Below are 14,020 nucleotides of genomic sequence, written 5' to 3' on the forward strand. Positions count from 1 at the left end.
GATATCAGTCTATATGTTCCTGGCTAAGAGTAAATGAAGCTGGAACACAGAAAAAATATAACAATTTCAGGTCCGAATTGAAAAAAAGCCCTTCCAGGATGATTTTATGTTTGTAATGAGGCAGTTGAAAGGTTTAAAACTCCCACAAATCATATTAACATATGTGAACATTCTCTCTGCAAAGTTTGACTTTGAAAAAGTGAAGCAGAACGAAGTTAGAGGTGTTAGTCGAACGACCTCTCGCAAATGTGTCATATTGGCCATTTTGGCGGCCATTTTGGATTTGCATTTTCTCATGTAACAAACTATATATTTCACTTCTATGTTACTAGGTTCTTACCAATAAGTTAACTTTATTACCAAAAAGTTAAGGTTATTACCAAAAAGTTAAGGTTATTACCATAAAGTTAAGGTTATTACCATAAAGTTAAGGTTATTACCCATAAATTAAGGTTATTACCATAAAGTTAAGGTTATTACATATAAGTTAAGGTTATTACCATAAAGTTAAGGTTATTACCCATAAGTTAAGGTTATTACCATAAAGTTAAGGTTATTACCATAAAGTTAAGGTTATTACCATAAAGTTAAGGTTATTACCCATAAGTTAAGGTTATTACCCATAAGTTAAGGTTATTTCCATAAAGTTAAGGTTATTACCATAAAGTTAAGGTTATTATTGCCCCACTAGAGAGCTACGCTCACTAAATGCGGGACTACTTGTAGTTCCTAGAGTCTTAAAAAGTAGAATGGGAGCCAGAGCCTTTAGTTATCAAGCTCCTCTTTTATGGAACCAGCTTCACCTTCAGTCCGGGAGGCAGACACAGTCACCTCGTTTAAGAGTAGACTTAAGACCTTCCTCTTTGACAGAGCTTATAGTTCGGGCTGAATCAGGTCCACCTGGTCCAGCCCCTTGAGATGCTGCTATAGGCTTATAGCTGCCGGGGGACGTTTAGGATGCACTGAGTACCTATCTCCTCTTTTTTCTCTCCTTAAGGATGAATGTTCATCTCTCAATCACACGTTACTAACTCTGCTTTCTCCCCGGAGTCCTTGTGACTTCACGTCTCATGGGGTCATCGGACCCTATGAGACGGCATAGATCCTATCTGCCTGATGGATCGTCTGGGTCGTGGAATTCCTGCTCCTGACTACACCACTGTCCTGTTGAGACTCCGCCCACTGTTGAGACTCCGCCCACTCCTCCTCCCCACCGCCATCTGCCTGATGGATCGTGGAGGTCTCCATCGTGGAATATGCCTACTATGAACTATTCATACTCTGTCACATTCATTGAATGTATTTTAACTCTAAATCTGTCCTTCTGTACACATTACATCTATTGCATCTGTCCATCCTAGGAGAGGGATCCTCCTCTGTTGCTCTCCTGCAGGTTTCTTCCCTTTTTTCCCCCCTGAAGGGTTATTTGGGAGTTTTTCCTGGTCTGATGTGAGGTTTTGGGGCAGGGATGTCTATGTGTACAGATTGTAAAGCACTCCGAGACAAATTTGTAATTTGTGAAATTGGGCTATACAAATAAACTGAATTGAATTGAATTGAATTGAATTGAATTACCAATACATTAAGGTTCTAACCAGTCCGTTAACATGTTCCGGTACCTGACGGGGATGGAGGTGAACGGCTTCTTGTAGATGTCGGCCAGCTTGTCGATGACCACGGTTGCCGTGGTGAAGACGCGGTACGTGTGCAGGAAGGTGTTGAGGAAGTCGATGGAGAGGAAGCGCAGGTCGGTGAGGCGCTCCAGGAGGCGCTCCACGCTGGCGTAGCGGATCTGAGGGACCTTGCAGGAGTTGAGCGTCTTGCTGAAGCAGATGTCCACGTCGTCTTTATGCAGCCGGGCGTCAGACCTCAAGGAGTCAGAAGCAGTGATGTAACCGTACGCTGGTGAAGCTGCCCGAAACGTTATGCACACAATACGACAATAAGACAAAAGTCATGGACAGAAGAGACGACCGGCCTCATCTCCTCCTCGGCTCGTCTTACCTGATCATGTGCGGCACGGACACTTTGGAGTTCTCCTCGAACACGCTGGTCATCAGGCCGTTGCAGCGGATGTTATCGATGCACTGAAACGAGAGAGCGGCGACGCGGTCAGCCCTCGGTGACCTCGGCGCCAGAGCGCTCTCCGACGGCCGCCCACCTGGCTGATGTCGCTGGTCCAGGCAGCCAGCTCCTGGCGGGAAGGAGCCAAGAGGCTGACGGAGAAGGGCGGAGCGTCCGGAGGCTCCACCACCATCTTGAACTCCAGGTGGTTGAGGCCTTGACCTGCTGCGTTGTCTGTGTGTGTGTGTGTGGGGGGGGGGGGGGCATCCGTTCAGGTGTTGACGAGAAGAGACGTGACGATGTGTGCAATCAACCGTACGTCGACAATTATGGAATATCGTTAAAAAGGTTATAAGAATGGAGAACACATTTTGGGTTTTCAAAGGAATTATTTATAAAACAATTCTTGAGAGTTATAAGTGTGATCGAAATGTATTTATATGGAAGATGTATGTGGATATATATCTGGGTCTATACAGTATATATTTCTTTATTTTTTCTTTATTTTATATACATTTTCTGATTTATTTGATAATAATTTAGGATAGGAATATATAAGCATTTTTTGCTTCTACCTATACCTTTTCAGTTTTGTCTAATATATAGAATAATATTGTCTTGTATTTAATTGACTGAATAAAAATACACATCTCATCTCACTACCACGGACTGAATATGAGATGTGCACGAATATCACAGACGTCTTGGTTATTTACTTATTCATTATGGACAATATCCCGTGTTTGAGTCCTTTAACCGTAGAATCTTGTTTTCTTTTGCTTTTTTTGTGAAGCACTTTGAATCGCGTTGTTTAAGTGTGCGATACAAATACACGCTCCTCGCCTTAAAGTCAGAATTCTGGCCAAAGAGCAACTGGAATGAAGTCATTTTGACCAGAAACGTACCGCCCCGCTACCCAAGGAGCGAGTTCCGTGCCCGTGACCCCTAACCTCTACGTTCAGGAGGGACTCACAGTCCTCATCGCCGGCCTCCAGCTCCTCGATGAGGGCGCACTCCATCAGAGACAACGTGCCTCCTTGCTGGAAAACATGCGACAGACGCCCGATGAGTTTGTGAACGCTCCTCGCAGGAGGCGACGTGTCGGTGGACAGGTGAGGCCGAACCTTCAGCAGGTGCAGCTTCCCTCCAGATGTCCGCGTGCAGATGAGGAAGTGCTTGGTGAACAGGAAACACTGGCGCTCGCCTTCCTTCCTCAGGGACAGCGAGCCCAGCCGGACCTTGCTGAGCATCCCCCGCTCGCTGCTGGACGGCAGCTGGACCAGGGAGCCTGGAGAACAGCCAGGATGGAGGGCTGAGTGTGGGGGGGGGGGGGGGGGAGGGAGATCGCCTGCAAGTAACGGCAGGAAGCGGTCCAGCCAGCGCTTCCCTTTTATTTGTCTTTTTACTCTCTGAACTCCAAAATCCGACGGAGGGATTCAAACACATGATTTCTTTAAACTCGACTTGACAGAGAATTCAACTGAAAAGAGGTTTTTGGCATTCGACGTCCTCTCCAGTATTCACGGAGGAAGTAGCGGTGTGGTGGAGGAAGTAGCGTGTAGGAAGTAGCATGTAGGAAGTAGTGGTGGAAGAAGTAGCATGTAGGAAGTAGCGGTGGAAGAAGTAGCGTGGAGGAAGTAGCAGTGGAGGAAGTAGCGTGTAGGTGTTTTTCTCTTTTGCCAACGTGTTGATGTCATCCATGAAGCGTGGACGGTGACATCATGAACTCATGACCTCATGAACTCATGACCTCATGACCTCATGACATCATGACATCGTGACATTGTGACATCATGATCTCATGGCCTCATGACCTCATGACATCATGACCTCATGACCTCATGACCTCATGACATCATGACATCGTGACCTCATGACATCATGACCTCATGACCTCATGACATCATGATCTCATGGCCTCATGACATCATGACCTCATGACATCATGACCTCATGACCTCGTGACATCGTGACATCATGACATCATGACCTCGTGACCTCATGACATCATGACATCATGACCTCATGAACTCATGACATCATGACCTCATGACCTCATGACCTCATGACATCATGACCTCATGACCTCATGACATCATGGCCTCATGACCTTATGACCTCATGACATCATGACATCGTGACCTCATGACATCATGACATCGTGACCTCATGACCTCATGACATCATGACATCATGATCTCATGACCTCATGACCTCATGACCTCATGGACGCGTTGGACTCCCAGAGGAAGCCGGCCGCTCACCCTGCCTGACGAAGGTCTGGCTGGTGTCCAGCAGAATGTCGCAGCCCTCGACGATCATCCGCTCGATGGCCAGGTTCTTCCTGATGTTCTCGGTGTCGCTCACCTCGTCGTGCATCATCCTGCCGACGCCGACAATCATCATCATCGTCCTCCTCGTCCTCATCCTCACCATCCGTGACCACACACACACTCACTTGGACAGCTCCTCCAGTTTGGACTTGGCGAACTCCAGGCTCTTGCGCTCCACGTGCTCGTGCGGCGTGTGCGCCAGCAGCTCGTGAAGCGTGATGATGTACCGGGGAATCTGGAACACGGCGGGAAACACACGGCGTCACACGGCTGGAGACACGGGCCCGAGAACGCCACGCCGGCTTTCCCCCAAGACCGGTGTGTTGTGCCTGGTGGGAGTACAGAGTCCGGCGAGGCCCACCTGGAACATGGGGTAGGTGAGGAAGGTCTCCAGCATGCGGCCCTCACAGGCGGCGTTGGACTCGTACTGCTTCAGCAGCTTGTCGAAGTCCCGGTTCTGCTTGCAGTTGGCCAGAACCTGCAGGCTGTACTGGTGGTTACGGACAAACTCCTGGTAGATGTTCAGCATCGGCAGCAGGATGTCGAACAGGTCGGCTGGGACGAGAACGAAGAAAACACAACGCGCATTTAAAGACGCACACAGTGTGTGGAGAGTCTGTGGTTCCAGAAGACAACCAGCCACTAAACAGGAAGTGACCATATCTGGACTGAGGGGGGCCGAGAGACATCGTATAGGTCTCTGGTAGAGACCTGTCCATCACAGTAAGCCCCGCCCCTAAAGCATCCCCTGCTCTATGGTCTGTGACTCTACAGACCATAATGTCCTAAATGATGACATCATGCTGTATAGAAGAAGACTAGAAACTAGAGACTGAGACATAAACTCATGTTTACAGTGACCGTGTTTACATGCATTCGAATAACTAGCTTAGTCGGACTGAAATCGAATTATCCGTTTCATGTAAACACCTTTGTTCGACTACGATCCGATTAACACCCCTGGATAACTCGACCGATCCGGTTGATAATTCGACTCTCGCGGCATGTAACGGTGAATTGGATTAAGAACTGGACTTTGCATCTTTGCGCATGCTTGAGATCCCGCCGCCCTCCCCCCCCTCCCTCCCTCCCTCCCTCCCTCCTATGTCGTGACCCGGAAGTCGAAAGAGACGATAAGTTGTCACTGCCGGCAGAAAACAAACAAACAACCAGTCCCGCTGCTCACCATGTTGGTGCCCTAAGCAGAACTCCTCATGATGCCCCCTGAGATCGGGTCTGTGTGCGCGGATGTGTCGGCGCGCATCACGGCAGAGCGATGCGACCCGAGAAGTGTTAACGGGGTGCTGCTGAGATTAAACATCTCTCTTGTTCTGCCTGTTTTGTGATATACATCCTAAAAGGCGCCTAATATTTCTAGACTGAAATAATATCGGCATTATAATGATTATAACTATGAGGATTTTTTTAGTTGCCTATTTTGTGGAGCCCTCAGGACTTGGTCCCTCCGCGCAGCGCGTCGTGCGCGTTATGGGAGCGGCGGCGCTGCAAACAACGCTCTGGAGAACACAAGAGCCACACATTCTGGACCGAAGAGCAGACAGAATTTATGCTTCATGTATTGAAGGAGTTGAACATACTAAAGTTCATGGTTCTTTCTCGAAATGTTGTTGTTGTTGTTGTTGGTTGTTGTTGGTGGTGGTGAAGAGGTCAAGCGGAAATGGCTGTCTCACCACGAGTTGTAATGAAAACAGCGCCGCCTATCGTATCGGATATGACATGCTTTCAAAGGCCAATGATTCTAATCACTCACTGCCATGTTGGGATAACAGCAGATCCCCCAAAAGATAGCAGAGTCCGACTAAAGCAAGATTAGAATTATACCATCATGTAAACGCACTGAGTGTTTACTGAGGGAAGTAGAGTCACTATATAGACTTCTATACAACCAGAGGAGTCGCCCCCTGGTGGTCAGGAGAGAGAATGCAGCTTTAACACATGAAGCATAGACTTCTATACAACCAGTAGTCGCCTCCTGGTGGTCAGGAGAGAGAATGCAGCTTTAACACATGAAGCATAGTCTTCTATACAACCAGGAGTCGCCCCCTGGTGGTCAGGAGAGAGAATGCAGCTTTAACACATGAAGCATAGTCTTCTATACAACCAGGAGTCGCCCCCTGGTGGTCAGGAGAGAGAATGCAGCTTTAACACATGAAGCATAGACTTCTATACAACCAGAGGAGTCGCCCCCTGGTGGTCAGGAGAGAGAATGCAGCTTTAACACATGCAGCATAGACTTCTATACAACCAGAGGAGTCGCCCCCTGGTGGTCAGGAGAGAGGATGCAGCTTTAACACATGAAGCATAGACTTCTATACAACCAGAGGAGCCCCCTGGTGGTCAGGAGAGAGGATGCAGCTTTAACACATGAAGCATAGACTTCTATACAAACAGGTGTCGCCCCCTGGTGGTCAGGAAGAGAGAATGCAGCTTTAACACATGAAGCATAGACTTCTATACAACCAGGAGTCGCCCCCCGGTGGTCAGGAGAGAGAATGCAGCTTTAACACATGAAGCATAGACTTCTATACAACCAGGAGTCGCCCCCCGGTGGTCAGGAGAGAGAATGCAGCTTTAACACATGCAGCATAGACTTCTATACAACCAGAGGAGTCGCCCCCTGGTGGTCAGGAGAGAGGATGCAGCTTTAACACATGAAGCATAGACTTCTATACAACCAGAGGAGTCGCCCCCTGGTGGTCAGGAGAGAGAATGCAGCTTTAACACATGAAGCATAGACTTCTATACAACCAGAGGAGTCGCCCCCTGGTGGTCAGGAGAGAGAATGCATGAACTGGAGGTGCCTTCTGGGTATTTGTACGCTGAGCTGTGCATTCCTCACCCAGCACCAGCGTGGGCCAGTTGGCGATCCGGGCTTGGAGACCCTGGTGGAAGATCTGGTGCAGGAACATGATGGTCTCACTGGAGGGACAGACATTGTTACAGTGGAGCGGTTAGAAAAGAAGAAGATCATCCCAAATGATTTTAAATGTAGAAAGGAGACACCTGTTGAGGAAGACGGAGCTGACGTCGTCGTGGCCGACGGGCGGCTTCTTGGAGCTGGCGGCCATGCGGAGCGGCCGCAGGAAGCAGTTCACCAGGATGGAGAGCTGGTGCACGTACTCCGTCTCGGCCTCCGCCATGCTGAAGACGATCTGGTTCCTCTTCCTCATGCTCTCGGCGTGCGGCGAGCTGATGTAGTCCTGGACGATGATCTTCCACCTCCTCCGGCACAGCCAGCCGCGCATGAAGCTTTGCACCTGCGGCGCAGCACAGCTGGAGTCTCCGGCCGCACGCCGCCGCCGCCGCCGCACGACACACACAACCACTCACCTTTTTGATCTTCTTGATGTCCGGGTCCTCCTCTTCCTCCCGGTTGTTCAGGGAGGGCAGCATCCTCTCCTTGGTTTTGTTCACCACGACGATCTGACACAACACACCGAGTCAAACACTCACGCACACACTTCTTTTAAAACAAACGTTTAAATCCGCTTGTATGGATTAAAGAGTGATAACAACTGAAAAATAATATTCTATCATAATAAAACACACAGGAAGTAGCAGTGGAGGAAGTAGCGGTGGAGGAAGTACCTGTGTGGTGGAGGAAGTAATGTGTAGGAGGTAGCATGTAGGAAGTAGCGTGTAGGAAGTAGAATGTAGGAAGTAGATTGTAGGAAGTAGCGTGGAGAAATTAGCGTGGAGGAAGTAGCGTGGAGGAAGTGGCATGTAGGAAGTAGCGTGGAGGAAGTAGCGTGGAGGAAGTAGCATGTAGGAAGTAGCGTGTAGGAAGTAGAGGTGGAGGAAGTAGCATGTAGGAAGTAGCGTGGAGGAAGTATCATGGAGGAAGTAGAATATAGGAAGTATATTGTAGGAAGTAGCGTGGAGAAATTAGCATGGAGAAAGTGGCGTGGAGGAAGTGGCATGGAGGAAGTAGCGTGGAGGAAGTAGCGTGGAGGAAGTGGCATGGAGGAAGTAGCATGGCGAAAGTAGCGTGGAGGAAGTAGCTCATGCGTACCTCGGCCTTCAGCCTCTCGATCTCCGCCTCCTGCTCCTCCAGCTGAGTGCGCAGCTGATTGGCTGAGATCTTCTCCGTCTCCATGATCTGCAGCAGGTGGAGGTACTTCTGCATCAGGATCTCACGCTCCATCATGATGTCGGAGTAACTGCAGGGAGACGGGGGAGACGGGAGGGTGAGACGGGAGGGGTGAGACGGGAGGGGTGAGATGAGAGAGTGAGACGGGAGGGGTGAGACGGGAGGGTGAGACGGGAGGGTGAGATGAGAGAGTGAGACGGGAGGGGTGAGACGGGAGGGTGAGACGGGAGGGGTGAGACGGGAGGGGTGAGACGGGAGGGTGAGACGGGAGGAATAAACAAAAGCATCACGTTTTCTACCAAATAACAGATAACAACAAACAGAGGAATAGAGGTAGAGTGATGTAACAACGACACCAGGACGACCTACATGTGAACCGCTGGGAGCAGGACACACACACACATACACACACACACACACACATACACACACACACACACACACACACATACACACAAACACGCACACACATACATACACACACACACACACACACACACACGGCTGCGTCGTGACATCTGCGTTGATTAAAATTCAACCAACCGTTGCAGCAGCCGTAGAATATTATAAAACCAGAGTACAAGTACCTCAGACTTGTACTCTGGTGGATGTGGTGAAGTACTTGTACTCTGGTGGATGTGGTGAAGTACTTGTACTCTGGTGGATGTGGTGAAGTACAGGTACTCTGGTGGATGTGGTGAAGTACAGGTACTCTGGTGGATGTGGTGAAGTACTGGTGGATGTGGTGAAGTACAGGTACTCTGGTGGATGTGGTGAAGTACTTGTACTCTGGTGGATGTGGTGAAGTACTTGTACTCTGGTGGATGTGGTGAAGTACTTGTACTCTGGTGGATGTACCTGGCCTGCTGGATGAACTCCACCCACTCGTTGCAGTCCAACTCTTCCTCCGTCCGCAGCTCCAACGGCTTCTGTCCATCGTGGCCAAAGATCACCAGGAAGTAGTGCTGAGTGGAGGAAACAGAGGCAACTGAAGACTTCTATACAACCAGAGGAGTCGCCCCCTGGTGGTCAGGAGAGAGAATGCAGCTTTAACACATGAACATAGACTTCTATACAACCAGAGGAGCCCCCTGGTGGTCAGGAGAGAGAATGCAGCTTCAACACATGAAGCATAGACTTCTATACAACCAGAGGAGCCCCCTGGTGGTCAGGAGAGAGAATGCAGCTTCAACACATGAAGCATAGACTTCTATACAACCATTAATATGATTATTATCATCATTATGATTGCCTCGTTGAGTGTCTTAATTTCCGTTTATCAGGAGTCGTTCTCGTCTTCATCCCCAACAGAGCGCAGAGCTCTCCGTGCTCGTGACCTGAGGTCGTGCTCAGAATACAGAGCGAGCACTCTGGTAGTCGGAGCCGGTCGCCACGCCGACGCTAAGTGCAACGTTAACGTCTCGCTCCGCCGTCACGAGGTCAGCGAGCTTCCTGCTGCAGCATTCAAACCTCCAGTAACTCAAGTCCACAGACTCTGGTGCTCCCAGCACGCACACACATCTTATACACGGCAACACTCTTTCTTTTAGTAAACGTCGCGTCCCGTTTGCATATTCCGAATAAGGCATTTTAAGTATTTTGATTATTTACGCTCATCTCCTTTAAACACGACTACCACTGGTTGACTTTGAGACCCCAGAAAACTTTATTCTCTGAGCAACCTCTGCATCGTCTTTGTTTATAATTACATTTATGGAAGTTTATTCTTGTTGCATATCAGAGACAGAATGAAGGAGGAAGCAGAGTTAGTCATGTGTGATGGAGAGATGTAAATTCATCCATAAGGAGAGAGGAGAGGAGAGAGGAGCTCAGTGTATCCTAAATGTCCATAAGGAGAGAGAGAAGAGGAGTTATTATAAATTATTTTGGAAAATTCAATGTGGATATATACAGGACTGTCTCAGAAAATTAGAATATTATGATAAAGTTCTTTATTTTCTGTAATGCAATAAAAAAAACAAAAATGTCATGCATTCTGGATTCATTACAAATCAACTGAAATATTGCAAGCCTTTTATTCTTTTAATATTGCTGATTATGGCTTACAGCTTAAGAAAACTCAAATATCCTATTTCTAAATATTAGAATATCATGAAAAAGTATACTAGTAGGGTATTAAACAAATCACTTGAATCGTCTAATTAACTCGAAACACCTGGAAACACATTTTCAAATGTTTGATTTTGTTTTGCTGTTATAAATCTTTTTTTTAACTTGGTCTGAGGAAATATTAAAATTTTATGAGATAGGATTTTAGAGTTTTCTTAAGCTGTAAGCCATAATCAGCAATATTAAAAGAATAAAAGGCTTGCAATATTTCAGTTGATTTGTAATGAATCCAGAATGCATGACATTTTTGTTTTTTTAATTGCATTACAGAAAATAAAGAACTTTATCACAATATTCTAATTTTCTGAGACAGTCCTGTATATATATAGTATTAAATATGCTTTATTTTAAATATTAGCAGAAGGTTAGCAAACATTTATTTTTGTTGATAAAGATACTTCTCGCGTTTGGATTTTTAAAAACATTTTTTTTACTAAATAAATTGTTTATATACATATATATATTATATATATATATAAAATAAAATAGTACGGCATATTACATTTAAGAATTTAAATAATAAAGGATAAATAAATGAAAGTGTATAGAGTGTAAACACGGCAGCTGCATCGTTGTAACATCTGAGATGTGAAAGTCGGTCCGTGTAGTGATGATGCAACGATGAGCGGCGACTCACACGAGCCAGAGAAGATGAAGGGCTTGTGTGTGTGTGTGTGCGTGTGCGTATGTGTGTGCGTATGTGTGTGTGTGTGTTGGGGGGAGGAGGGTTTACATAACCATCAGGGCTCGTTCAGCTCCTCACATGTTAATACAGCTTCCACGACCACAAGCCTGCTTTAAGCTGGAGGATAACAATGAGAGAGAGAGAGGGGGGGAGAGGGGAGAGAGAGAGAGAGGGGAGAGAGAGAGAGAAGGGGAGAGAGAGAGAGAGAGGGAGAGAGAGAAAGGGGGAGAGAGAAGTGGGAGGGAGAGAGAGAGAAGGGGGGAGAGAGGGAGAGAAGGGGGGAGGTGGACAGGGTTTTTCCTGGGTCAAAATGGGTCTTCGGTGCTCCCCAAAAAAAAAAGATATATTTAATTATTTATTTAGAGAATAAGGGACAGTGCATATTGATGGACAGTACGATGTACATGTAAATATGCCAGATTATAGCCGGGAGGCTAGTTTCCATCTGTAGTCCCTTGGCAGGTTGATGTAGTTTAAGAATACAAGCAGAGTGAAATAGAAAGCACACATCACTTCACACGTAATGACAGTGCAGCAATACAAAAGAAGAAACGAAGATTAATAAAAAGGTGCATTTAGGACATTTGGATACCGTGCGGGTTAACTCTAATGGTCACAGGGCTGATGAAGTCTGAGCCATGCCTTCAGGTGGCCTTTGAAGGTGACCAGGCTGGGGCTTTCCCTTATAGAAGGAGGTAGGCTGTTCCACACCATGCATCCTTTGAAGGTGACTAGGCTGGGGCTTTCCCTTATAGAAGGAGGTAGGCTGTTCCACATCATGCATCCTTTGAAGGACAGCACATTTTGCCCAAACAGGGTTTTTCTAAACGGGACCTCACAGTCCCTGTTTGTGACAGCTCTGGTGGACAGAGTGGAGTTAATAGATCTATGTTTGATAAAGGTTTTAAGGGGGGGTGGCGCTAGGCCATTTAGTACTTTGTAAATCAAACAGGTCGGGCTGTTGAGTGAGTGATCAGCAGCTGTCGTCCCCCCCCCCCCCCCGGAAACTATGGAGGACTCAAAATGACTTAAGTATAAATAAATAAATGCATGAATAAATATGGGAATAAATAAATAAATGCTTAAATAAATGTATAAATAAATAAATACATAAATGCTTAAATAAATGTATAAATAAATAAATAAATGTATAAATAAATGTTTAAATAAATGTATAAATAAATAAATACAGGAATGAATAAATATAAGTTATAAATCAACAGGACATCATTAAATAAATATATTTCTACATTTCTGTATTTCTTCATTTATTTATTTCTCTATTTATGTGTCCACACGTATTTCTTCATTTATTTATGTGTGACATTTACGTGTCCGTATATTCAACAACGTCATAATGAAAAGATGATTAAAATCATTAATTAATTATCAAAAATAGTTGTTTTTCTTTGTCAATACTGAAAAACATTCCTGGATCAATACATCTGTGGATACACAGAGTAACTTTTAAGATGATTCCTATCATAGAGACAAGCTGAGAAACAACTTAAGTCTGTTTATTTGAACTTTCTGTGACTAATGACGTCATATTGGAGACTTTAAATGAAAAGGCACATTAATAAGTCACTTTGCATGTTAACAGACTTATAATCGAGGTATTTCTGCTCTATTTACAGTGAGACTATTGTAACTATGGGGACATGTCGAGTGATTACTAAAAAGGAACATGCGTCAGTTATAGGCCTATTTTGTAGCCTACTAAAAAGATTTTTTTTAAACACTTTAAATGCTCAGTACAGAGAGTTTATCAATATAAATAGAGGTCAATAAAGCCCCCACATGTCCGACAGCAGCTTCCCGGTCCCCTGGTCCCGGTACTGTCCGGTTCCGGTGGGACTCACCTGCTGTTTCTCGGGGGGCTCCTTGCGGATGGCGGACACCTTGGGCGCGGGGGCGCGCTCGCACGTGCACCCCTCCAGCAGGTACATGCCGGCGGGCCTCGCGCTCTGCTCGTTCTCGAAGTAGAAGAGGACGTTCTGGTGCAGCGCGAAGTGCTTCTCCGCCCAGCGGCCGCCGTCCGCGCTCCTCTTGCCCAGCGCGCCGCGCTTGGCGCCCTCTTTACGCGCCACCGCGGACAGGTAGAGCGCGTGGCCCTCGTTGTAGCGCACATGCTTCTGCATTCCGGGGTTCCGGTGCTTCAGCTTCACCCGGTGACCTGAGGCATCACATCACGTCTCCGGGAGGATTCACGGAGGAGTAAGCCGGGTTTAGTGGGAGAGAGAAAAGTTGGAGTCTGCGGCGCGCGCGTCACCGGGGCGTCACGGTCCACGGAGCCGCGGTGGGACACCTCACGGCGCCTCCATTGCGCCAACACTTTATCCCGGTTAGTGGTGGCGGAGGAACAGAAACAGACGGAGAGGAACAGACGGCGGAACGGAACCGCGACGGAGATCAAGCGGTAATCCGCTTAAAGAGACAAGAGGAGGAGGGAACGCCCCTCGTGGTCCAAGTGCGCAGGAGCGCGTGAAAGAGAGAGGGGGGGGGGGGGTCACAGGTTCAGGGGTGAATTCACACACACACACACACACACACACACACACACACACACACACACACACACACACACACACACACACACACACACACACACACACACACACACACACACACACACACACACACACACACACACACACACACAGGTCATCTAACATGAATCACAGCATCCCTTTACCC

General features: G+C 47.1%; 1 protein-coding gene across 1 annotated transcript in view; it reads right to left on the reverse strand.

The window, feature by feature from the left end:
• The window catches only part of rasgrf2a (Ras protein-specific guanine nucleotide-releasing factor 2a), a 26,324-nt gene extending 12,515 nt beyond the window's left edge, over positions 1 to 13,809 (reverse strand). Inside the window, 14 exon segments of the mRNA XM_056431841.1 lie at positions 1,620 to 1,868; positions 2,005 to 2,087; positions 2,162 to 2,298; positions 3,038 to 3,104; positions 3,189 to 3,352; positions 4,329 to 4,447; positions 4,523 to 4,632; positions 4,759 to 4,952; positions 7,258 to 7,337; positions 7,422 to 7,675; positions 7,749 to 7,841; positions 8,431 to 8,578; positions 9,367 to 9,473; positions 13,186 to 13,809. Coding sequence (XP_056287816.1) covers positions 1,620 to 1,868; positions 2,005 to 2,087; positions 2,162 to 2,298; positions 3,038 to 3,104; positions 3,189 to 3,352; positions 4,329 to 4,447; positions 4,523 to 4,632; positions 4,759 to 4,952; positions 7,258 to 7,337; positions 7,422 to 7,675; positions 7,749 to 7,841; positions 8,431 to 8,578; positions 9,367 to 9,473; positions 13,186 to 13,464 — 2,084 coding nt within the window. The 5' untranslated portion in view covers positions 13,465 to 13,809.
• Between the last annotated feature and the right edge of the window lie 211 nt (positions 13,810 to 14,020).

The sequence above is a fragment of the Pseudoliparis swirei genome, chromosome 15 (assembly GCF_029220125.1).
Source record: "Pseudoliparis swirei isolate HS2019 ecotype Mariana Trench chromosome 15, NWPU_hadal_v1, whole genome shotgun sequence".
Lineage (NCBI taxonomy): Eukaryota > Metazoa > Chordata > Actinopteri > Perciformes > Liparidae > Pseudoliparis > Pseudoliparis swirei.